The sequence below is a fragment of the Odocoileus virginianus genome, chromosome 13 (genome assembly GCF_023699985.2).
Source record: "Odocoileus virginianus isolate 20LAN1187 ecotype Illinois chromosome 13, Ovbor_1.2, whole genome shotgun sequence".
NCBI lineage: Eukaryota > Metazoa > Chordata > Mammalia > Artiodactyla > Cervidae > Odocoileus > Odocoileus virginianus.
Genome location: NC_069686.1, coordinates 28,030,672 through 28,056,397, shown reverse-complemented (window position 1 = coordinate 28,056,397; position 25,726 = coordinate 28,030,672). Strand labels below are relative to the sequence as shown.

At 38.9% G+C, this 25,726-nt stretch overlaps 1 protein-coding gene across 1 annotated transcript in view; it reads right to left on the bottom strand.

Annotated features, from left to right (window-relative positions):
- LY75 (lymphocyte antigen 75) overlaps positions 1–25,726 on the bottom strand; it is an 87,844-nt gene that overhangs the window by 36,988 nt on the left and 25,130 nt on the right. Inside the window, exons 9-16 of the mRNA XM_020903949.2 lie at positions 22,769–22,879; positions 21,894–21,982; positions 21,576–21,745; positions 19,340–19,539; positions 17,761–17,903; positions 10,338–10,419; positions 9,358–9,426; positions 3,058–3,172 (exon numbers count right to left, since the gene is read on the bottom strand). Of these exons, the coding sequence (XP_020759608.2) occupies positions 3,058–3,172; positions 9,358–9,426; positions 10,338–10,419; positions 17,761–17,903; positions 19,340–19,539; positions 21,576–21,745; positions 21,894–21,982; positions 22,769–22,879 (979 nt within the window). The remainder of the gene's footprint in view (positions 1–3,057; positions 3,173–9,357; positions 9,427–10,337; positions 10,420–17,760; positions 17,904–19,339; positions 19,540–21,575; positions 21,746–21,893; positions 21,983–22,768; positions 22,880–25,726) is intronic.

The following is a 25,726-nucleotide window of genomic DNA, read 5'->3' as shown; positions in this document are numbered from 1 at the left end:
AACTTGAATATATTTAGGTTGGTAGAGTTTATTGTTTCCCAAGATACCCTTTGGAAAAAATGTTCAGTGATCCAGTACTGAAACTTTTGAGGAGAGATAAAACTGGGAGGAAAATAATAAAATTCACCCAGCAAAGAAATACGGTACCATACAAAGAATTATGGTCTTTGAAGCTGAGTGAGTCAGTGTCCAATGCGCTCAGACTCTTTGCTGCTGTGCTACTTGGGATCAGTTGCTCAACTCCCTGAGCCTCAACTTTTTATTTTATAAAAACTAAACTCTCCTACCTAACTCACAAAGACAGTGTGAAGACCATGTGAGATCACGCTTATGTAAGCACCCCACACAGGGCCAGGCACAGAGCAGTTCCCCTCAGGATGCTAAGTTGCTCTTCTCTCTCTTTACATTCTGGTCATAGGTCACATTGGTTTCAAGCCAAAGACATAATTTGATGAATTTTAGAAATTATAGGGTAAAATAGCTGTTCTTCATTTTGCTATGTATCAGGGCCAATGCATGAGAAGACTCTACTCAGAGGACTGCCTACATATCCAGCAACTGTGGTTTTTTCTCTGACTCAGCCCTCTGTATACTGGATGATTTTCATTAGCAATGTTGCAGATTAGCTAAAAACAGTTTCTTGTTTGTAATCTTGTCTGTTCATTTGTATGTTGAGGGAAAGCTATGTTTAACCTTTACATTTCTTTACATTAGTGAGAAAAGCAAAATAAAAGGTGCCTTTTTACACAAGATTACAAACATGTTTGTGTGTACAAGGTATCAAGAAATACAATTCAACAAAGTTATGTTTATAGGTCATTTTCCAAAAACATTTTTGTGAACCTTATTTTTGATATAGTTTTCTTGACTAAAAAAATAATACTTTAAAAGTACATATATCAATAGTGATTATAATTTTAAAAAATTAGGCTGTTAAATTATTTCTTTTAGAGAGGAGGAGACTAATTAGAACCAGATGGATGAGATAATAAAAAAGGCAAGCGCTAGAGAAAAGGCTGGGTGATTTGGGCTACTGAAGAGGTAAACTGCTTCAGGGAAATCAGAAAACACATTAATACAGAAGTATCTAGTTGAGCAGGTTTTGGCAGTTGTAATTACCAAGAAAATATCCACCTAGTGAATGAGATACACTGTAACTCAGAAATATAGGGACTTTCAAAGGGGAGTTAACATTTAAACCCTGGATCAAACCATCACTGATTGCTTCAAATGACTGAGACATTTGAAGGCTCAGACTGAGGTTGAGATGGGACATTCTTTAGTTTTAAATTTTATTTCTGCATTGGAGAGAGCAGGGATGCAATTATTTAAAAGATTTATTTCTTTTATTACTTGATTTATATTTTCTAAGCATAAAAATAAAGACAAAATATATTAAAAAGAAAACCATGGTTTTAATAATATTTCCTGTGGTTACTGGATTGGCATTTCTAAGGTTTTCCCAGCGTAAACTCTAGGGTCTATTTCACCACTCAAACATGAGGCAGGGGAACGGCTACCAGGAAAATAAAGAGCATACTTAACAAGCATACTTTGGAGGAAGCAAGGACACTCTCTGTAGCATTCCACATGCCAAAGAATAATAGGAGTATCATAACTAATGCTTCAAGCCAGAGACATTGTTGAAGCTAATTATATATTAGTTACTTTGCCACTTGTATGAAAGGTGTCCAAACTGATTTTCCTCTTTCAGGTTAATCAATAATTAGGACTAACTCAGGTATACTTTTTCCTTTAGGAAAACTCCATCAACATGTATACAGACATACACACTTTCTTTTTTATTAATGATCCCCCAAGTCTGCCTTTGTGAAACAGACTTGCCAGATACTCTGTCAGATGTTGCATCTGAAGCTTTTTTTTTTTTTTTTAAATTTCTTTCTTTCTTCGGCTGCTCCAGGCCTTAGTTGTGGCATGTAGGATCTTTAGTTGTAGCATGTGGGATTTAGTTCCCTAACCAGGGATTGAACACAGGATCCCTGTATTGGGAGTGCAGAGTGTTAGCCACTGGAACATGAGGGAAATACCTGAAGCTCTTTCAAAGGCAAGGTGGCTCTTCTTAGGAAAGAAGAACTGTCTTCTAATAGGCAGGTCCACAAGATAATCTTTGGGTTCTTGAAGAACTTTTAAGAAGACATCCCTTTGGTTTCAATAAGCTGTCTATATTCAGTTCAGAAATTCATTTTGGAACTTTCTGTGCATTTACCGTTATGTTAATTAATCTAATCTATTTAAAATCTGCTTAAAAATAATTTGGCAGTTAAAATCTTAACATTTTCCTTAATATATCCTTGACATTTTCCTACTACAAAGTGAAGTAAAAGGATATTTATTTATTATCTTTTCTCTTTTTTGCTACCAAGGGCTCTACTATCAAGCTAACTAATATCCTGAATTTGAAGGAGATAAACTGAGTAATTTTGGGCTCATTGAAAATTGTTTTGAAATTATAAAAAAATTTAGATTTGGGCCCTGCCCAAATTTGATTTCCTGACTTTTGCTTCATTCTTCCCAAGCTTGTCTTCATTTTACAACAAAATTATTAAAGTGATTAAATGATTTAAATGATTTATTTTACTTTGTCTCTTCTTTCATTTGGAATGATCTTTTATTCCAAGGCCTAATCTCCCTAAATTAGCCTTACATGTTCTCTCCTATACAAATTCTTTCATGATAAAAGAGGAAGGTAGTACCTAACTTCAAAAAGGCAGCCTTTTACTAGGGGTGGGAGAAGAGGGAGTCAGCATAAGATGGCTGGATGGCCATGGACATGAACTTGGGCAAACTTCAGGAGATGGAGAGGGACAGGGAGGCCTGGTGTGCTTCAGTCTATGGCGTGGCAAAGATTCGGACACGACTGGGTGACCAAACAACAATGACAACAGGAGTCAGGCAGGATGGAGCTTAATATACTAACTGTATAATCAAAGGCTTTCAAAACTATAATTATAGACTAAAATGCTCTCTTACATACTCTGGATCAGCAGTCACAATATTCACGTGAGAAGACTGGGAAAAGGAATAACCACCACTTACCTTTTGGAATCTGGCACACCCATTCGAGTTTTGCATCACAAGCAAAAGGCCTTAGATTCATAAATTCTCTGTCTTCATAAAAATACCAGCTTCTTCGCCATGGCCTTTGAATGACCTAAAGGAGGAAGAGGATTGTAGAATACTTCCAAGTTGATACAGCCCTTATACAACACTAAACTGTAAGTCTTATGCTCTTTAATTCTACTTTAGCTCTAGAACCTAAGATATATGTTTATGAATGAACACATGAAAGAATGCAGTGTGTAAGCAGTAAAATTTAAACTGCATTAAGCAAGAGCCTTCAGAGGGACTGATAAAGGAAATATAACATAGGGTCATGTTTATGTCCAAAATGCAAATTATTGTTTGTTTTTTTCTGTTTTTGTTGATATGAAATAACAGAATCCTACAACTTTAAATTTTGGAAGGACCAAGCTAGAAAAGAATATTTGGTTCAGTGATTTCCAAACACCAGGCTGTGATCATAGTGGATCTGTGAAAAGTGACCTAAAAGTTGGGTGTCAGGGGCCCAAGTTTGTTCTTTGGTGTTGGTTTGTGTTCCTGGGGTATTGCCCTCCTCTGTGTGATCTAAGGGATTTCCCTGGTGGCTCAGTTGGTAAAGAATCTGCCTGCAATGCAGGAGACCTGGGTTCAATCTCTGGGTAGGGAAGATCTCCTGGAAAAGGGAATGGCTACCCACTCCAGTATTCTTGCCTGGAGAATTCCATGGACAGAGGAGTCCAGCGATGGCTCTCTACAGATTCCAGCCAGCAAGCAACAGGGAAAGGTAAGGGGAGGACAAGATCTGGTAGGAGCATCCATCAGTTTTTGGACTGTTTTGTCTTTTAAAAATTTTATTTATTGTTGTATTTATTTATTTGGGGACTGCGCTGGGTCGTTGTTGCTGCCCATTTGCAGGCTTTCTCTAGCTGCAGTGAGCAGGGGTTATCCTTTGCTGCAGAGTGTGGGCTTCTCTTACCGCAGAGCACAGGCTCTAGGCGTGGGGGCTTCCCCAGTTGCAGCACATAGGCTTCAGCGGTTGTGGCTTGAGGGCTCTGGAGCATGTGGGTTTCAGTAGTTGTGGCACACAGGCCTAGGTGCCTTGCAGTATGTGGAATCTTCCCAGACCAGGAATCAAACCCACATCCCTTGCATTGGCCGGTGGATTCTCGACCACTGGACCACTAAGGAAGACTTGAACTGTTTTCTCTTAAGGGCAAGATTCTAGAGGGTACTGCGGTAGGTGACGTAAGATTCTCCTTTCAGACACTGCCATAGTTGGCCTTGTTCCTGACAGTCTCTTCTATTTAGTTTTTTGGTAGGTTTTTCCAATCTCTTCACACATAGGGACTCAGTTTACATCAAACATAGTTTATTGTATGAGTGTTCTGGAAACTTCACAAACTTCCATTGAATTTTCATTCTTTCCTGTGTTAAATTGGGAGTTCTATAAAAATGGCATGATACTATAGAATTTATTAAAAACAGTTCCTTTGAAACAGTGCTTTCCAAGGGACTACTCAGTACTTTATCTCAACGTTCTTGTAACATTTCTAGTCAATCATATTCTTGAATCTCTTTCTTGGGCTTACATGGCAAAGATGTTTTCCAGGTGCTTCTTCCCTCTTCCCTCTTCACCCTCTTACATTTTAAATGTTGTTAATCACCCTAAATCCACTTCTTGGACTTCTGTGCTTTCTTTGGCCACAGCACGTGGCTTGTAAGAGCTCAGATCCCTGACCAGGGACTGAACACAGACACTGGCAATGAAAGCCAAGAACTCTAACCACTGGGCCACAAGGGAGCTCTTTCTCAAAGAACATTTTTCCTTCAACTCCAGTTTCTTGACTCTAACTTACTCCAGGATATTTCTTACTGCAAGCCTGGATTCAAAACATCAGTTAAAGCAAAATGTACTACTGTTTTCTCCATAAACAAAGATCCCCTTCTGATTGTTTCTATAAGTGTCATAAAGCATAGTAGACCCAGACATCCGGATTTAAATTTTAGTTCTGGAATCATGCAAGTTACTCAGAGTTCACATTTCTTCCTCATGAAATGGATATAGTAACAATAACTACCTCATGTGTGTGTGTGTGTGTGTGTGTGTGTGTGTGTGTTTGTCACTCAGTCATGTCCAACTCTTTGTGACCACATGGACTATATGGAGCCTGCTAGGCTCCTCTGTCCATGGGATTCTCCAGATAAGAATACTGGCTGCTGCTGCTGCTAAGTCGCTTCAGTTGTGTCCGACTCTGTGCAACTCCACAGACAGCAGCCCGGAGTGGGTAGCTATTCCCTTCTCCAGGGGATATTCCCCATCCTGGCATCAAAGCCAGGTCTTCCACATTGCAGTCTTTACTATCTGCGCCACCACGGAAGCCACCTGCCTCATAAGGTGGTTTAATATTAAGTGTGATAACAGATGTGACATGACTGTGCCTGGCTCAGGAGCTAACAAATGTTAGCTGCTGCATCATCACTACCATCATCACCATCGCCAGCAGCATTACTCTCCTATGACACTTTTGTTCTTGCATAAAACTTACACTTTGTCACAGTCCCTGTAATTGCTTGTCTATTGTCTTTATCTCCTACTAGCTTATAAATTCTGTGAAGGCACAACTATTTTATATTTTGTCATTGGTGACCTGCCCGCCCCCTTCCCGCCCCCCCTGAGTATCACAGACTGTTTGGACATACTACCTAGGAATGAAAAATGAATGAAATTGGACTTCCCTGGTGGCCCACTGATTAAGAATCTGCCTGCTGAATAGAAGGAACATACCTCAACATAATAAAAGCTATATATGACAAACCCACAGCAAGCATCACCCTCAATGGTGAAAAATTGAAAGCATTTCCCCTGAAATCAGGAACAAAACGAGGGTGCCCACTCTCACCACCACTATTCAACATAGTTTTGGAAGTGTTGGCCACAGCAATCAGGGCAGAAAAAGAAGTAAAAGGAATCCAGATAGGAAAAGAAGAAGTGAAACTCTCTCTGTTTGCAGATGACATGATCCTCTACATAGAAAACCCTAAAGACTCTACCAGAAAATTACTAGAGCTAATCAATGAATACAGTAAAGTTGCAGGATATAAAATTAACACACAGAAATCTCTTGCATTCCTATACACTAACAATGAGAAAACAGAAAGAGAAATTAAGGAAACAATACCATTCACCATTGCAACAAAAAGAATAAAATACTTAGGAGTATATCTACCTAAAGAAACAAAATACCTATACATAGAAAACTATAAAACACTGATGAAAGAAATCAAAGAGGACACAAACAGATGGAGAAATATACCGTGTTCACGGATTGGAAGAATCAATATTGTCAAAATGGCTATACTACCCAAAGCAATCTATAGATTCAATGCAATCCCTGTCAAACTACCAACGGTATTTTTCACAGAACTAGAACAAATAATTTCACAATTTGTATGGAAATACAAAAAACCTCAAATAGCCAAAGTAATCCTGAGAAAGAAGAATGGAACTGGAGGAATCAATCTGCCTGACTTCAGACTCTACTACAAAGCCACAGTCATCAAGACAGTATGGTACTGGCACAAAGACAGAAATATAGATCAATGGAACAGAATAGAAAGCCCAGAGATAAATCCACAAACCTATGGACACCTTATCTTCGACAAAGGAGGCAAGGATATACAATGGAAAAAAGATAACCTCTTTAACAAGTGGTGCTGGGAAAACTGGTCAACCACCTGTAAAAGAATGAAACTAGAACACTTTTTAACACCATACACAAAAATAAACTCAAAATGGATTAAAGATCTAAATGTAAGACCAGAAACTATCAAACTCCTAGAGGAGAACATAGGCAAAACACTCTCCGACATAAATCACAGCAGGATCCTCTGTGACCCACCTCCCAGAATTTTAGAAATAAAAGCAAAAATAAACAAATGCGACCTAATGAAACTTAAAAGCTTTTGCACAACAAAGGAAACTATAAGCAAGGTGAAAAGACAGCCCTCAGATTGGGAGAAAATAATAGCAAACGAAGCAACAGACAAAGGATTAATCTCAAAAATATACAAGCAACTCCTCCAGCTCAACTCCAGAAAAATAAATGACCCAATCAAAAAATGGGCCAAAGAACTCAACAGACATTTCTCCAAGGAAGACATACAGATGGCTAACAAACACATGAAAAGATGCTCAACATCACTCATTATCAGAGGAATGCAAATCAAAACCACAATGAGGTACCATTATACACCAGTCAGGATGGCTGCTATCCAAAAGTCTACAAGCAATAAATGCTGGAGAGGGTGTGGAGAAAAGGGAACCCTCTTACACTGTTGGTGGGAATGCAAATTAGTACAGCCACTATGGAAAACAGTGTGGAGACTTCTTAAAAAGCTGGAAATAGAACTGCCATATGACCCAGCAATCCCACTTCTGGGCATACACACCAAGGAAACCAGATCTGAAAGAGACACGTGCACCCCAATGTTCATCGCAGCACTGTTTATAATAGCCACGACATGGAAGCAACCCAGATGCCCATCAGCAGACGAATGGATGAGGAAGCTGTGGTACATATACACCATGGAATATTACTCAGCCATTAAAAAGAATTCATTTGAATCAGTTCTAATGAGATGGATGAAACTGGAGCCCATTATACAGAGCGAAGTAAGCCAGAAAGATAAAGACCATTACAGTATACTAACACATATATATGGAATTTAGAAAGATGGTAACGATAACCCTATATGCAAAACAGAAAAAGAGACTCAGATGTATAGAACTGACTTGTGGACTCTGGGAGAAGGCGAGGGTGGGATGTTTCAAGAGAACAGCATTGAAACATGTATATTATCTAGGGTGAAACAGATAACCAGCCCAGGTTGGGTGCATGAGACAAGTGCTCGGGCCTGGTGCACTGGGAAGACCCAGAGGGATCGGGTGGAGAGGGAGGTGGGAGGGGGGATCGGGATGGGGAATACATGTAAATCCATGGCTAATTCATTTCAATGTATGACAAAAACTACTGTAATGATGTAAAGTAATTAGCCTCCAACTAATAAAAATAGATGGAAAAAAAAATTTAAAAAATATATATATATACAGAAAGATTAAAAAAAAAAAAAAAGAATCTGCCTGCTAACGTAGGGAACACAGGTTCAATTCCTGGTCCAGGAAGATTCCACATGCTAAGGGGCAACTAAACCCATGTGCCACAACTACTGAGTCAGTGCTCCAGAGCCTGTGAGTCACAAAGACTGAAGCCCGTGTACCTAGAGCCTGTACTCTGTAACAAGAGAAACCACCACAACGAGAAGACTGTGTTCAGCAACAAAGATTCAGTCTGTCAAAAATAAATATAAATAAATTTGAAAAGTTAAAAAAAAATAATTTGTAAAAGAAACAAGACAAAACAAAGCAAAAAAAATGAATGAAGTTTGCAAGGGAAGAGGCCTAACTGGACTGTCTTCTGGTCCTATCTGTCTTTTGCATCTTGAAATTTGTCTCAAGAGGAATCTTCTCATACCCTTCTTAGGTCATGTCAAAAACCTTTAATCATGCTTTGCTGCCTACCAAAAAAATGCACAAACTCCTTAACCTGGCATCAACCTAATTTCCCACCTTTGTTTTCAACCACAGTACCAATTAAAACTTCGTGATCTGCATTCTGTTCCCCTCACTGACTTAGCCACCCCCTTCCACTCCCACTTTCTTTTATGTCTTACACTCTCCTACTTGAACAAACGCTATCCATCCTCAAAGGTTCCATTCAGGTCCCACCTCTTTGGCTCTTTGGGGCTTCCCTGGTGGCTCAGCTGGTAAAGAATCCACCTGCAATGTGGGAGACCTGGGTTCTATCCCTGGGTTGGGAAGATCCCCTGGAGAAGGAACAGCTACCCACTCCAGTATTCTGGCCTGGAGAATTCCATGGACTATAGCCCATGGGGTAGCAAAGAGTAGGACACGACTGAGCGACTTTCATTTCACTTCTCTTTGGAAACACTGCCATAGAAATCACTTTCTTCTGAATTTCCTTAGCCTTCTTCAACCCACTCCTTTGGAGCTTAATTACTGCATAGTAACAAGAGTCATCTTTCTTGAATATGAATTTATCTTCTCACATTAAGTGTAAGTTAGGTTGCCTGAGGTCTGGACCATGAGTATACTTTTAACCTCTGACTGCACCTAATATCATGCTCCACACACAAAAGGACTTCATGGTCTGTTGCCTGATTGCATGTACTGCCAGATTTATTTTTTTAAATATGCAGACTTTCTAGCATTGTACTGACCTTGACAGCAGCACAGTCTCTGATATCATAATCCTGCTGAAACTCATTTGCCGTGATAATAGTAGACACCTTAAAAGACAAGAGAGGCTTGAGAATTTAAGACTGATGTATAAATATTTGCAATTTAGATGTAATTTAGGCAGCTTTAATAACTCAAGTGCGTTCATATGCCAAGGGAGGAAAACTTTTTCATTTCTTTTTTTATGTCAGGATGCTAAATCATGAAGAGGACTTATAAAATGTCATGATGTCATTGTTTCCAAACAAAGGCAGCTACAGTTTCAGAAGTGGAGGTTAATTGTGTATTAAGTTCACAGTTGGAGCATGAAGAATCAGGGGCTTGCAAAATACTTCTTCTTTTTTTGCATGTGTTGAAATGCTAGTTATTTGATTAACTATTCTCGGATATGCTCCAATTAGAAAATGAAGTCAAGGAATTTTACATTCAGAAAGAAAACACAGTGATTTGACAAAACAGCAATGTGGAGCAAATATTCAATATTTGAGAATAATTTGTTTCTCTCAGTGTTAGCTAGAACCTCTCCTTAGGATAATGTAAACATTTGAAATAAGATTTAAGGACTTTTTAAGGTTCTCCCAAATTGTTCCTTCAATAAAGATTCTTTCTTTTTTTTTTTTACATAACTCATACTTTTAGATAATAAAAATAAAAGCTTCTCATTATGAAAAAGGAAAAAAATCACTTTTACTATCCCCAAATGACTGCTTTATTTATATATCTATATTTTTATGCTTTTGGGCTACATATAGAGACTATACATATGGTTATTTTTTAAGTAAAAAATGAAATTAGTAACATCTTCTTCCCACTTTATATATGTGAATCTATTTCCACTTCAATAAAGACAAATCTACATAGTTTTCATGGTTGTATGACTATATTAATTAGCAATCAACTTATTTGTTATTGAAACAAATGCTCTTTCCATATTATCCCACACAAGAAAGATTAAACTTACTGGTGTATGATCACTCCATTGCCAGGATCCTTGTAAATCAGGGCTCCTTTTATTCAAACCTATCCATAGCCAACGCTGGTCACTATGTAAAAAGGAAGTGTTAAGAAAAGATGAGCACAGCATTTGGCAAAGATATTTAGCATTTACATGTCTAAAATGCTTAACACAGGTAAGTTTATTCAGAACCTTGTCACTAACTGAGACACAGTTTCAAGCTATATAAAGAAGTCTTCTGAAATGAAATTGAACCCTTTTTAATGGCTGAGTAATATTCCATGGTGTATATTAAAAAGAATTCATTTGAGTCAGTTCTAATGAGATGGGTGACTGGAGCCCATTATACAGAGCGAAGTAAGCCAGAAAGATAAAGACCATTACAGTATACTAACACATGTATATGGACTTTAGAAAGATGGTAACGATAACCCTATATGCAAAACAGAAAAAGAGACTCAGATGTATAGAACAGACTTGTGGACTCTGGGAGAAGGCGAGGGTGGGATGTTTCAAGAGAACAGCATTGAAACATGTATACTATCTAGGGTGAAACAGATAACCAGCCCAGGTTGGGTGCATGAGACAAGTGCTCGGGCCTGGTGCACTGGGAAGACCCAGAGGGATCGGGTGGAGAGGGAGGTGGGAGGGGGGACTGGGATGGGGAATACATGTAAATCCATGGCTAATTCATTTCAATGTATAACAAAAACTACTGTAATGATGTAAAGTAATTCGCCTCCAACTAATAAAAATAAATGGAAAAAATAAATAAATAAAAATAAAAATCTTAAAAAAAAAAAGAAATTGAACCCTAACTATGGGGCAGCCATCAAAAAAGTGCCATTCTTTTTAAAACTAAATTTTATGTTATTTCCTTCATATGAAAGGCGAAAATTCTTCTGCTTTGAAGAACTTAAGAGTAAAAAAAAAAGAGTATATGATCATTTAAAAACTTTTACTGCAGAACTTCAATATTAGATAATGTTTTCAGATGCAAAACAACAATAGCAGGACTTCCTGGTGGTTCAGTGGTTAACACTCTGCACTTCCAATGCAGAGTGCGTGGTTTCCATTCCTGGTCAGGAACTAAGGACCCATATGCCATGGGATAAGGTCAAAAATAAACAAACAAAAAACAACAACAGCAAAAATTTTTACTTATAGCATTTTTCTATAACTATCAAATATCTTTTCTTTAAAGTGCAGGACAAACCACTTAGCTAACCTTTTATCAAATAAGATTTAAAAAAAATTAATTCCCAGTGCCCACTAAGTTAAAGTAAGACAAGCATTTAAGTATTTTATAAACACCAAACTCCATGGGTTATACTAGAACAATACAATTAAGCAATCACTTAAGTGAATACATTTAACATTCATAACTATTATACTTTGGTGTATAAATCATTGAGCTATGTGCAGTGATCATACAGAGATGTACCAGACATAATATCTACCCTCAAGTGGCATGTAAACTGGTCAGGGAAACAAGATGTATATAAACAGAGAAAATATAAGGTCGTTTTGAAAAAGCATTAAATGATAAAAATTTGGATATATTTTAAGCAGTACAAAAATTTGAAAAAAGTAGAGGTCATTGTGAACTGTAGGAAGTCAGGAAACATTTTATAACATTAGTAGAACAAAAGACAGTCTTCAAAGAATAGCTAATGTCTCTTTTGAGTCATAATCTGAATGTTTACCACGTGTCAGTATTCAGACTGGCTGAGAGGAGAAACAATAGGAACTCCAAGGAAGAATGTACACAACAACATACAGAGACAGGGACACACATTGTCAGGGATCCCCTTCCCTCAATTTAATGTATGCTCTAGCCAGGGAGATACTTTCAGTATAAACAGAAAAGAAATAACCATAAAAAAATTTCTCCACCGCTAATTTTTCTTGAAAATACTCTCTAAAATGTAGTATACTTCTTAGGCCTTAATAAGTAGATCATTTTCCATGCATTTTGGGGGAGTGACACTGGTTACTTTCTGTAAAATTTAACCTTTTGATTGTATATATCATGTACCATCAGTACATGAGTGAAAATTATAGATGCAAAATAATACATATATACATATTAAATATAACTAGAACACATATTAGAAAAGGAGTAGAATCCAAATCCAAAATTAATTTCTATTTTCAAGCTCAATAGAATATATGGATCATACAGTTACAGGACTGCTGGGAAATATAGTAAGTTTGCATTTAAAAATATTTGCTAATGAATCCAAGGCAGAAACAAACTTCAATTTAACTAATCACTTTTTAATAAAATAATTTTCTTCATTTATTTCCTCTGTTCAACATTCCCTCATATTTTAACATTAATAAGCACATTTTTCATCTTGCCAACCTCAAGCCTCTCAACTTATTGCAATGGAATATGAGGACAGTCCCCTTTCAGTTGTTTACTGTTATATTGTTTTCTTTCAAAATGAAAGATCACCAATTTGTAAAGTTAAGATAAATCAAGTGGACATGATTAAGTCCAGTTTGAATTTAGCAGCTAAAAAATGATTTTTCAGTTCGTGTCTTCAACTAATCAGAGATTTCTTATAGACTTACAAATGTATTATACTTCTTGAGTGTTGGATTTCTAAATCACAAGGTCTAGATAGTTGCCAAAACATTATAATAAAAGACAGCTAAAATAAAGAGGTCAAGTTTGTTTCCTCTTATTTCATTTCTTTCTAATCTTTGTAGATTATTTATTTGGGCCTGGAGAATTTATGCAGAATTTTGTGTTTCCCTAAAGTAAGCACTGGGCTTCTCTTGTAGCTCAGATGGTAAAGAATCTGCCTGTAAAGCAGAGACTTGGGTTAGATCCCTGGGTTGGAAGATCCTCTGGAGAAGGGAATTGCAACCCACTCTAGTATTCTTGCCTGAAGAATTCCATAGACAGAGGAGCCTGGTGGGCTACAGTCCATGTGGGTCACAAAGAGTCAGACTTGACTGAACAGCTAACACACACACAAAGTAAGCATTAGATATTTTATCTTCTTTACACAATCAACAGTACAACCCGAAGATGATCAAAGATCATTTGCAATCTGCATTTATTCTATAGCAGTGGTCCCCAACACTTTTGGCACCAGTGACCGATTTCATGGAAGACAATTTTTCCTCAGACTGGCAGGTGGGGGTAGAGAGGTGGTTTTGGGATGATTCAAATGCATTATATTTACTATATACTTTATTTCTATTATATCAGCTCCACCTCAGATCATCAGGCATTAGATCCCAGACGTTTGGGATCACTGCTCTGTAGGCAGCTCCCACAGAAAACTCTTCAGACGTCTGTCTCCAACATTTCCACCCAGGCTACTCTTAACTCCCCATCTTCCCTTAGAAACTTCTGCTTCCAATCCCATTTCTGCCTCCTCTGCTGAATCTCAGTGAGCAGTCTCTGAGACAGCGGTTTGCCTCATGGTCCAAAATTTCTGATCTGTACTACTTTCTGAGATTGAACTGCATTTCAACCCAGATCTTTGTGGTTTTCAGCTTTCCTTTCAAGGGATTTATTAATGTGTTATAAATATAGAAAATAGTAGCTACTCGTGGGATTTTCTTTTTTTTTTTTTGGTGTGTTAAGAGGTGGAAAATATTTCCTCATTTATAACCTATTTCTGCTTTGGCCTGGTTTATTAGGCAGATAAAGAGAAGAAGAAAATTGGAAATCACACTAATCATTGCACACCTCTAATGTAGATTTAAAAAAAAATTTGAAGGAAGAAATGGGTAACTGAGGAATTAAATCAAACTGAAAGTTTCTCTCTCTCTATAAATTTCTTCCACTCCAAGTACTAAGGCTATGAGGTGAAGAAGACATTGCATGAAAGGTTACTATGTGTATCTGTGGTAAAATTTCTACTCTCAATCAAATTTCCTGCTGCATCTGCTTCCTAAGGAAAACAGTACCTGAGCAATAACTGCTAATAAACACAATGTGAAGGGGCTGCTTAGTCTGTAAAGCCTTAGATTTATATCCAAATCCATTCATGCCACTTCACTGGAGGTAGCATACACAACAGCAATTGCTCTGCAAACAAAGCTTTCTTCCCTAATCCTAAAGCTATTTTTGTTTTACAATGGCTTTCCCTGGTGGGCTGCTGTTTAGAGTTGCAAAGATCTTAGAGCCTCAATGATTTGGTGCGCCCTGAAGGCTTTTCACTGAAATACAAACAGAGATGTGGAACTCAGATCGTGAGAAGTAGAGCAGTAATCTGACTTCACTCCTTGGCAGGCAAAACACAATTTGGACAATGGACATCTTGCTGAGAAAGGTCAATCCCTGCAATAAAAAGCTAAAGGTGTTCAAGGAATAAGCTTTAGAATCACTTTCTGATATAAATTGGCTTGCTTCCTTCCTTTTCTTCAAGCCATGGTTATATTAAATAGGTTTTAGAATACGTTGTGTAAGTATAGCATGAACCAATGATCTCTCATTAACAGAGTGTGTATTAAGCAGACATTGTGGTCTGTTTAATATGGCAATGTATCAGAGGCGAAAGTGAAAGTGAAAGTGAAAGTGAAGTCGCTCAGAGACCCCATGGACTGCAGCCTACCAGGCTCCTCCGTCCATGGGATTTTCCAGGCAAGAGTGCTGGAGTGGGGTGCCATTGCCTTATGGTCCCCATGACTGAGATTAAGGTGATCTGCTGTTTCTCTTTCTTAAACTTTTTATTTATATTGAGGTATAGCTGATCAACAATGTTGTGACAGTTTCAGGTTAACCACAAAGGGACTCAGCCATACACATACATGTGTTCATTTTCCCCCAAACGCCCCTCCCAAGCAGGCTGCCACATCAGACTGAGCAGCATCCCCTGTGCCACACAGTAAGTGCTCGTTAGTTATCCACTTTAAATGTTACACTGGGCTTTGTGCTTGTTATTTTACTCCTTTATAATTTGCTGTATGGGCCTTTCCACCCATTAAATATTTGGTGGATGAATATACTCTTTACAGTTTTAAAAATATGTAAAATCTGTGTTTATAAATGCAATTTCCAGGTAAAATGAGGTATTTATTATGCTTTAATTTTTCAAAACCATTTTATTTCTTTACAGCCCAGTTAGTATTTATAAACAGTTACAAACTCTGGTATGAAGCAGACTTAATACTGATTTTATTAAAATATTATTGTTTCTCTTTCAGAATTTAGGATAATTTAATTTTTCAGTTACATAGATTGAATTACTTAGACTGGAGCTATGTTTTTATGTTATGTATTCTTCTTTAAAAACAAAATATCTATTCATGTGTTTTTGAATACCTCTCAATTGGAATATGTCTTTGAAATTTTTTTCAAGTGCACTTAGTCGCTCAGTTGTGTCTGACTCTTGCGACCCCATAGACTGTATGTAGCCTGCCAGGCTCCTCTGTCCATGGGATTCTCCAGGCAAGAATACCGGAGTGGGTTGCCATTTCCTTCTCCAGGGGATCTTCCCAATCCAGGAATCAAACCCATGTCTCCTGAATTGCAGTCAGACTCTTTACCAACTGAGCTACAAGGGAAGCCCTCATTTTTTCAAGTAGGGAGCATAAATAGTATCAATTACTATCTTCACAAATGAAAAAACCACTAAATTGGGAACTAAAATCAACACAATCAAACATTTACCACCTCAAAACTTTTTAGATCTTAATTTTTAAAATGCCTTCTTATATTTAATGCCCTAGAGAAGGCGGCTAATTGGATTTTCTTTGTGTTTTGGTACCTGTTTTGCTGGGTTTTTTTTTTTTTTTTGAGTCAAAATGATCAGGAAAGTATTCACTAAGATATATTCAGGTGGTGATTCTTTTCCATAATTTTGCCTGGTATACCCTGAATACTAGATTTATAAATTTCAGTCTTCTTTTCAGTTCAAAGAGTGAGGGGGAAAATAAATCATGACGTAAAAGGCCCTCATACTCATGACTGCCCCAGAGCCTCAGAAAAAATTTCCTCCTATGATACCAACACTTGGCTCATATTTCTCCACATTATCCTTGAGGATATCAGGAAAACTATTCAGGAATCCTCCTTCTACATAACATCAAAATTGCAGTGGCTTGTTGACTCCATCTTTGTAACATCTCAGACTACTTCCTTTACTGTCCCATCTTACTGCCCATCTTCAATATAGTTTTCTACCAGAGGGGCTGCAATAGCTTTAGAATTAATTATTCTGCATCTACCCCATGTCTGTCTTGTCTGTCTGTCTCTCTCACGCACATACTTTGTTTTTGTTTGAATGCTTTTTGCTTATTTACTATAGATTAAACCCCTTCCCTAGCGAGAAAGGACATTCCAATTTCATATACAAATTCCATTTTCTAGCGATGTTGTAGGCTCACTTTTCCTTGACCATATCTGCATATTCTGGTCTCAGTGCCTTTGCTTATGTTCTGTTTTCTATGGCTCCTTCTCCCATCTTACCCTTCAAATATTCCATTTTTAAAAAACTAATTGCACTTATTTATTTTTGGCTGTGTGGGGTCTTCATTGCTACATGGGCTTTTCTCTAGTTGTGGTGGGCAGGGCTGGGGCTGCTCTCTAGTTGCAGTGCATGGGCTTCTCATTGTAGTGGCTTCTCGTGTTGTGGAGCACAGGCTTCGGTAGTTGTGGCCCATGGGCTCAGTAGTTGCAGCTCCTGGGTTTCAGAGCACTGGCCAAATAGCTGTGACACACAGGCTTAACTGCCCCCTGGCATGTGGGCTTTTCCAGGATCAGGGATCGAACCTGTGTCTCCTGCATTGGCAGGTGGATTCTTTACCACTGGGCCACCATGGAAGCCCCTGCCTTACTTTCTAAGAACCACCTCCTTCTTCATAACATTTTCCTCAATTGTACCACCCAGAAACACTTCCTCCCTGCTCTAAATTCCCATGCCCTCTCCTTACCAATGTTCTAGACTTTTCCACCATATTTTTCTTACCCCCACTGTTGGACTTTATTACACTACACAAAGGGTGGTGACTCGGTCCCTCTAGGCTCTGATCCCTCATAGCATCTTGCACATAAGAATGCTTAATGTTGAATGACTGTTAAAATACTGAATGATCCTTTAGATAATAAACCATGTCAATTCTGAATACCTGTCGTTTAGTTGCTAAGTCCAGAGAAGGCAATGGCACCCCACTCCAGTACTCTTGCCTGGAAAATCCTATGGACAGAGGAGCCTGGTAGGCTGCAGTCCATGGGGTCGCACAGAGTCGGACACGACTGAAGTGACGTGACTTAGCAGCAGCAGCAGATCTCTTTCACAGATCCTACAGACTGTAGCCCGCCAGGCTCCTTTTCCATAGGATTTCCCAGGCAAGAATACTGGAGTGGGTTGCCATTTCCTTCTCTAGGGGATTACTTAGAGGATGTGAAATTTAGGATAGAAGATCTTACTCTAAAAGATCAGAACTTCTGCCTGAACCTTACCTGAACTGTTCTAGTAAAAAGTGAAGAAACTCCTTTATTTCGTCCATGTGACTGAAGCTAGGAAGGTGTCCTCCAAGCGCTTGGCAGAATCGCTCAGCTTCTTCCCAGTTTCTCTTTCTTACAATTCTTTCTCTATGAAATAGCTTAACAAAATATAATGTTAGTTTGTTTTCTTACAGTATCATAAAGTATTTATAACTTTAAAGTCGATCACAGTTGAATGTGTGGATCTCTGAAACGGATTCTTAGAAGTGTAGCAGACTGAGGTAAAGGCACATATACTGAGACACAGAGAGGTCCAGCTCAAAGTGTCAACCAGAGGCCAGCACAGGCATCAGTCACTGTCACTGGCGGGATAACCTTCCTTAGCCAGGCTGGGGAACTGCCCTGACATGACACCATTTCCTCTTGCATTCCAAGAATCTTGAGAGATGAAATGAAGTAAGGTTATAAGTAATACACATGAATGCTCTGGGAGTAGATTTCTGCAAAGAAATGCACTAACGGCAAATTCTGAACATACACACTGAGCCCTGCACAAGTACGGAAGTACTTTTGATAAAGAAGAATCAAAGGGCAGACTGCACTGAAGTGTGAACATTTACAGAAGATGGCAAAACAAAACTTGCCACCTTGGACTGTTCCTTTGGTTTGTGATGACTGATTTTATGGCAAATGAACCACAGTCATTTCAAAAGTAGAAGAGGAGCAGATGACACAATGGTTAGGTTGAATTTATTGGTCCTGATTTTTCAGTCCCTGTGATATAGTTATCCACTCTTGCCATCATGGCTTCCTGGTGGGTGAAGGATATGTCCCTGTGCCTTGACCTGGGGCTCAGCCATGTGACTTGCTGTAACTGATGGGATAGCAGTGAAGGTAAAGTGAGCAGAAGCCTAAAATGTGCTTACCTGGGTTAGGCTTGCATTTCTGGCTCTAGTAACTCAGTATGGGAAGAACAAGCCCCTGCTAGCTGCTCCTCCTTTGGCCTGACACTACTCTGAAGAACAGCAGACCCCAACTGATAGCGTGGAGGCCAGCACAGCTGACCCACAGCTGAGAGCAGAACTGACCAGTAAAGCCCAAATTCAATCATTCAAACTCTATCGACCCAGAGATCTATGAACGTGAGACTCAGTGTTGTCATAGCCACTGAATTTTGAGATAGTATGAAATAATTTCTTTGTGGGAACAGTTGGCTGATACGAACTCTAAAACAAATTCTTTGATGTGTAAGAAGTGACAGAACTCTTCATTTGACAATAATTAGAGGGATTTGAGAATCATAAACGAAGTATCACAATGGCATGTAGCTCATCCAACTTTCCAAAACAAAAGAACCCTAGGAAAGAGCCATTCTGACTCTGGCCCTGCTCCTTTGGGTCATACATGAGTGTATATGGAAATAGGTTATCTGACACAGAGGTTCACTGATACTCTGATCAGACAAGGACTGTGTGCTCCTAAACACTTTGGCAGGGGGACGTGTGTGTCTGCGGAGAAGCAGAGTTTGTGCAGGGACATGGACTAGGATAGGAGAGAGATGATTTTGAGGGATTGAATGAGAATATTACTTTACCTTGTAACAAGAAAGACCTGAGGGGAAATTGTGCCAGCCTTCAGGACAGGGGTCTTCAGGCTTGGGGGCTGCTTTTTCAGGCTCAGAGTGTCCACTTATTTTCTTGCAAATTGAAAGTGCCCTGAAACTTCTGCAGTCTTTTACCTCCCACTTTCCAAGAGACTTTCCAGTAGCCATAGCCACACACCCTCCTGGAGAAGCTGGGGTTGAATGGAAAAGTTTAACTGAAAATTACATTAGAACATTTAAGTACAAACACTTCCCAGTGCCTACACTCCTCATTTGATTCAAGATGGCAGAAGAGAATAGGAAAGAAAATGGAGGCAATAAATGTACTTTCACAATAATAATGGCGACAGTAATACAGAGACATGCTGACTTCTTGCTGGGTACTATTCTAAGCAGATTAAATGAACTGATCCTCACATAGAGAGGATTCTATTGTCAGACTGAGGTACAGTGAGGATTAGTGATGTGTCCAAGGTCACATGTGAGTAAATGGTTGACCAGGAACTGAAATCCAAGCAGCGTCTGTGTAGAGCTGAACCTTAAACCACTACGATGCTCTGTACAATCTAAATTGTTTGTATTCGCCTAACAACTTCCAACAGTTTTTGAGCAACTTAGTAAACCTCAAAACAAAACACTCCCAGATTCAAATCCAAAGGAAGAGCTGGTTCAATAAAGGTAAAAGGAGGTGTGTGGTAACACTCATTTGTTTACTATTTATGTCAGCCAGAATTGTATTTACTCACTACAACATTAAAAGATAGTTTGTATCATCAGATCCACCTCCAGATGAAAAATGAGTGACTTGCCCACAATCATAGTTAGTGAGTGGTGGAGTCAGAACTGGAACCCAGATTTGCTAACAAAATACCACGCTCCCTTTCCCATGACTTCACACTGCTTAAAATGGGCAAAGGAAAAGAAGAGCATACATTGCAAAGTAATGAGGATGACTTCCATTCCATCACACAGAGAAGCCATACAGACTCATGTCTCATGACACAGGGACAGCAAGAGGAAAAAGGAACCGGGAAAAACAACACACCTGGGTGGGTGTGCTATCTTCCCCTCATCTACTCTCTGCCATGGCTTACCCAGTGCAGACCAAACTGGCTGAATCTGGGAGTGAAAAGATAAAGAGGACTTAAAGACAGTCTTTCTGGCTACAGACTGAGAGGACAGCCATTGTAGCTTACTTCCTGAGCACCCTTTCAACCACTGAGGCTTACCCAGGAAGAATCTGACACTGACTCTGAACTATCACAGTGTCTATAAGAGAAAGCATGTGTTCTGTATATTAGAACATTCTAATTTAAGATGAAATCGAACCAGGATCAGCACCTGTATCCTCCATGTTCTGCAAGTAAAAAGACGACTTTGATATTATCAATACCACTCATGTTTATATTGATGATCAGGTATTACAAATTTTGTGGACATTCTCTATCTCAAATATTGTGTTTAACTATACATTCACATGCTCCAGGTTTTATGTTATAAAAATGGCCTTCATGATTCACTGTACAAAACATAAGAAAACATAAATAATTCAAAGGAAGAAAAGTCAAATGTTTCATAACTGCTCTCTCATACAAAGTCAAAATCCTCTAAAAAGCATTGGTTTAGAAATCAGATCAGGATTTTAGCAGTTCAATAACCAGGTCACCTTTGTTAAGTAAATCATCTTTCTAAGCCTCTGTTTCCTCAATTCTAAAAACCAAAGGGAATTCTGAGGCTCAAATGTCCTGATTCTATGGCTCATTATGGTCAACGCTTTAGGCTAAAGAAGGATAAACTAACTTTCAGAATAAATAATTCATGGCCTCCTTAATTATCACCCCTTGAGAGGAGAAGAAATAAACACAATTCACTTTGGAGAAAGAAGTTAAGAAGCAGAGAGGTGAAAATGTAAAGTGCTCACGATGAGACTTTCAGGTTCTGTTTGAGAGTTATATGGAAAAGATGCTAAACTCACACTGACAGTTCTAGTTCTGTGCCATTAGATGGTGGTTTCTGAGAACCAAAATTTCCAGCTTTTACTGGGTAATCCCTGAGGATTTCATAGGGGAGGCATGGTCACTGCTTCTATTTATGGTTCCATACATAGACTCTAGTCCAGATGATCATCATCTCCTTCACATTTCAAAGGTAAGTGAAGAATAGATCTGGGAGGAAAGCTGTCTCTCACGTCACTGTATTCTACTGCTTTAGAGGCTAAGACACCTACCTGGCTCAAAAAAATTCCAATTGGAAAAGGTTACAGCCCGCTTTACTCCACCAACACTTGCCCAGCTATATTCTCCATTTGCACCTGTATCTCTCAGGCCAGTCCAGAAGTATTTTTCTGGAGACACGGTATGCTTTTTAATCATATCATTCAGGTATTCTTGCTCAAATCTATAAAATGAAAGTCAGATCAGTAGGTGTTTTTACAAAGACAGGATTAGTATATAAATTGAAGATGAACTTTGTTTTTAAGGAAGATTATTTGTCAAAGGAGCCCAGAGTTAGAAGTTCACTAGTACGTGTTTACTGATGGACACACCTGCTAGTTATAGTCAGATTGCAGTTGGTCCCAAAGGGGACTTCATCCTTGTAAATCTTGTAACAGGTCTCTCCATGTCTCTTCCAGCCCTAAATCAGAGGAAAAATATCATCACAATGTCTTCCAGAATTGGTGACAAGCAAGGTTCTGCTACACAGGTTAACATCTCACAACTAATAGAAATTAAGGACACGGCTAGGGAATTCATACACATGATGACGGTGGGATATAATTTCATGGATAACCTCCATAAGCTTGTGATCTTGTGTCAGACAGAAGGCATGGCTTAATTTCCTTTACCCCCAATGTCTTTCTCGGGCTTCCCAGGTGGCGCTAGTGGTAAAGAACCTGCCTGCCAATGCCAGAGACATAAGAGATGTGGGTTCGATCCCTGGGTTGGGAAGATCCCCTGGTGGAAGGCATGGCAACCCACTCCAGTATTCTTGCCTAGAGAGTCCTATGGACAGATGAGCCTGGTGAGCTACAGTCCATGAGGTCGTAAAGAGTCAAATACAACCAAAGCGACTTAGCACAGCACAATGCCTAGCTCATTTTAAGACTATAACAGTTGTTAGCTCAATTATTTTTGAATAATAATAATATGAGTAGAAGTAAAAAATCAGCATTGAGAAGAGTAATCACATATATTCTTACAGAAATTTATGAATAGGTAATTCTTTTTCCTATAACTTTTTTTTCTCTTCTGTAGGAATGCTATATAAGTGATTCACTGCCTTCTGGCTTGGTCTATTGTAAATGAACGGAAGCTAGTAATTTCTTTGTTTTCCAAGTTTAAAGTGTTTAAGTTCGGTTACCATCTCTAACCAAAAAGTTGTAATATTGCTTAGAAAAATTTACACAGACATTTTACATACCTCATCTGGAGGACACATCTTATCAGATCTTGTGTCATTCAATTTTTCTCCCTTTTTCTTACACACATATTTAAGTTTCTCCTCACATGATTGGACCTTCCACTGACCGAGCTTTTAAAAAACAGAAAATCATTTCTTTTACAACAGAAATTATTTTCCATATATTTAGAATTGGACTCATTTTAAATCAAGATAATTTCTTCTTACAACTATCAGGGAGGATGAGGGGGAGGAGGGAAAGAAGGAAAGGGAGGCAGAGAGAATGAATATAACTGAGCAATTATTCCTGAGAACATACTCCTAGAAAATGCTGCCCAACAAGACTGGAAGCCGGTTACTTCAGCATCACCTCAAGGTCACAGTGGGGATGAAGTTCATTTTCTTATAAGTGTAACAATAAAAACTATTAAAGGACACTTATACAGAAGTTGAAGAGAGAAGAACCCAGCCCACAAAGAGTTGCCAGTGTTCTAATCTCCTTCCATGGGACACAGACAAAGTTTGTCCGCTGGTTCATACCTTTGGGGCAGGTCACTTAATCTCCCTGTCTCAGTTTCCTCACGTGTAAGATGATGGTGATCAGAATAACTGCTAAGAATTTTAGAATCAAATTTTTCTTCCAACTCCACTTCAGTCCAGATGTCAAAGTTCTCTCTTTCAAATATGCTACTTAACATTTATTTTGCTTGAGTCACTATGCTTTCTTTGAATGAAATTTTAGAAAGTCAGTTGTGATACAGGTCAGTTTTGAACACTGAAAGCCATCTAGGTAAGCCATCAGTTCACTGTGGCTTGCGGGACCTCATTTCAACCTTTGATACTCTTTTAAATATATCCTGTGTATCCTTTTAAATACAGCATTAAATGTGACACCCTTCTAAATTCAGCTTTACACCTTTCTAAAAACATCTTTTAAGACGATGCTGTGGAAGTGCTGCACTCAGAATGCCAGCAAATCTGGAAAACTCAGCAGTGGCCACAGGACTGGAAAAGGTCAGTTTTCATTTCAATCCCAAAGGAAAGCAATGCCAAACAATGCTCAAACTACTGCACAATTGTACTTATCTCACACGCTAGTAAAGTAATGCTCAAAATTCTCCAAGCCAGGCTTCAACAGTACGTGAACCATGAAACTTCCAGATGTTCAAGCTGGATTTAGAAAAGGCAGGGGAACCAGAGATCAAATTGCCAACATCCACTGGATCATTGAAAAAGCAAGAGAGTTCCAGAAAAACATGTATTTTGCTTTATTGACTACTCCAAAGCCTTTGACTGTGTGGATCATAACAAACTGTGGAAAATTCTTCAAGAGATGGGAATACCAGATCACCTGACCTGTCTCCTGAGAAATCTGTACGCAGGTCAGGAAGCAACAGTTAGAACTGGACATGGAACAACAGACTGGTTCCAAATCGGGAAAGGAGTACATCAAGGCTGTATATTGTCACCCTGCTTATTTAACTTATACGCAGAGTACATCATGCGAAATGATGGGCTGGAAGAAGCACAAGCTGGAATCAAGATTGCTAGGAGAAATATCAATAACCTCAGATATGCATATGACACCACCCTTATGGCAGAAAGCAAAGATGAAACAGAGTCTCTTGATGAAAGGGAAAGAGGAGAGTGAAAAAGTTGGCTTAAAACTCAACATTCAGAAAACTAATATCATGGCATCTGGTCCCATCACTTCATGACAAATAGATGTGTAAACAATGGAAATAGTGAGAAAAGTTATTTTTTTGGACTCCAAAATCACTGCAGATGGTGACTGTAGCCATGAAATTAAAAGATGCTTACTCTTTGGAAGAAAGCTATGACCAACCTAGACAGCATATTAAAAAGCAGAGACATTACTTTACCAACAAAGGTCCGTCTAGTCAAAGCTATGCTTTTTCCAGTAGTCATGTATGGATGTGAGAGTTTGACTATAAAGAAAGCCAAGTGCCAAAGAATTGATGCTTTTGAACTGTGGTGTTGGAGAAGACTCTTGAGAGTCCCTTGGACTGTGAGATCCAACCAGTCAATCCTAAAGGAAATCAGTCCTGAATGTTCATTGGAAGGACTGATGCTGAAGCTGAAACTCCAATACTTTGGCCAACTGATGGGAAGAGTTGACTCATTGGAAAAGACCCTGATACTGGGAAAGATTGAAGGTGGGAGGAGAAGGTGATGACAGAGGATGAGATGGTTGGATGGCATCACCGATGTGATGGACATGAGTTTGAGTAGGCTCCGGGAGCTGGTGATGGACAGGGAAGCCTGGCATGCTGCAGTCCATGGGGTTGCGAAGAGTCAGACATGACTAAGCAACTGAACTGAACTGAAAAACATCTTTTCTAGTGAAACACTTCTAAACAACCCTACAATTTATTGCTTCCACTTAAGTTTCTCTAGAAGTTTGGGTAATACAATCAGCCTCCAAAACAGGAGTTCACAGGAAAGTGCTACAAACAAAAATATAGAGACACTTGTGTCCCTTTGGCTCAAGATTGCTTATCCTGTACATGAGACAGGGTGCTCAGGGCTGGTGCACTGGGATGACCCTGAGGGGTGGGATGGGGAGCGGGGGGAGGGAGGGTCAGGATGAGGAACACATGTACACCCATGGCTGATTCATGTGAATGTATGGCAAAAACCACCACACTAAAGTAATTAGCCTCCAATTAAAATAAACTTAAAAAAAAGATTGCTTATCCTGGACTCTTAACTGAAGCATGCTCATAAACATTCATGAATTCTATAGCAGTAAGATGTTTATTGGGCCTAATTTTTAATAAAACCATTTTTTCACTTCTCAAAGTGAGACTAATATAACACGTGACCTGAACACGAGACAATGGGATTTTCCAGGCTACAATGTGGCTACCTGCTAAATATTACTGATAGAAAGCTTCTCAGAAACCATTTGGCGCAAGAATCTCAACTCCAAAGAGATTCTCTTGATCTCTTTCACAC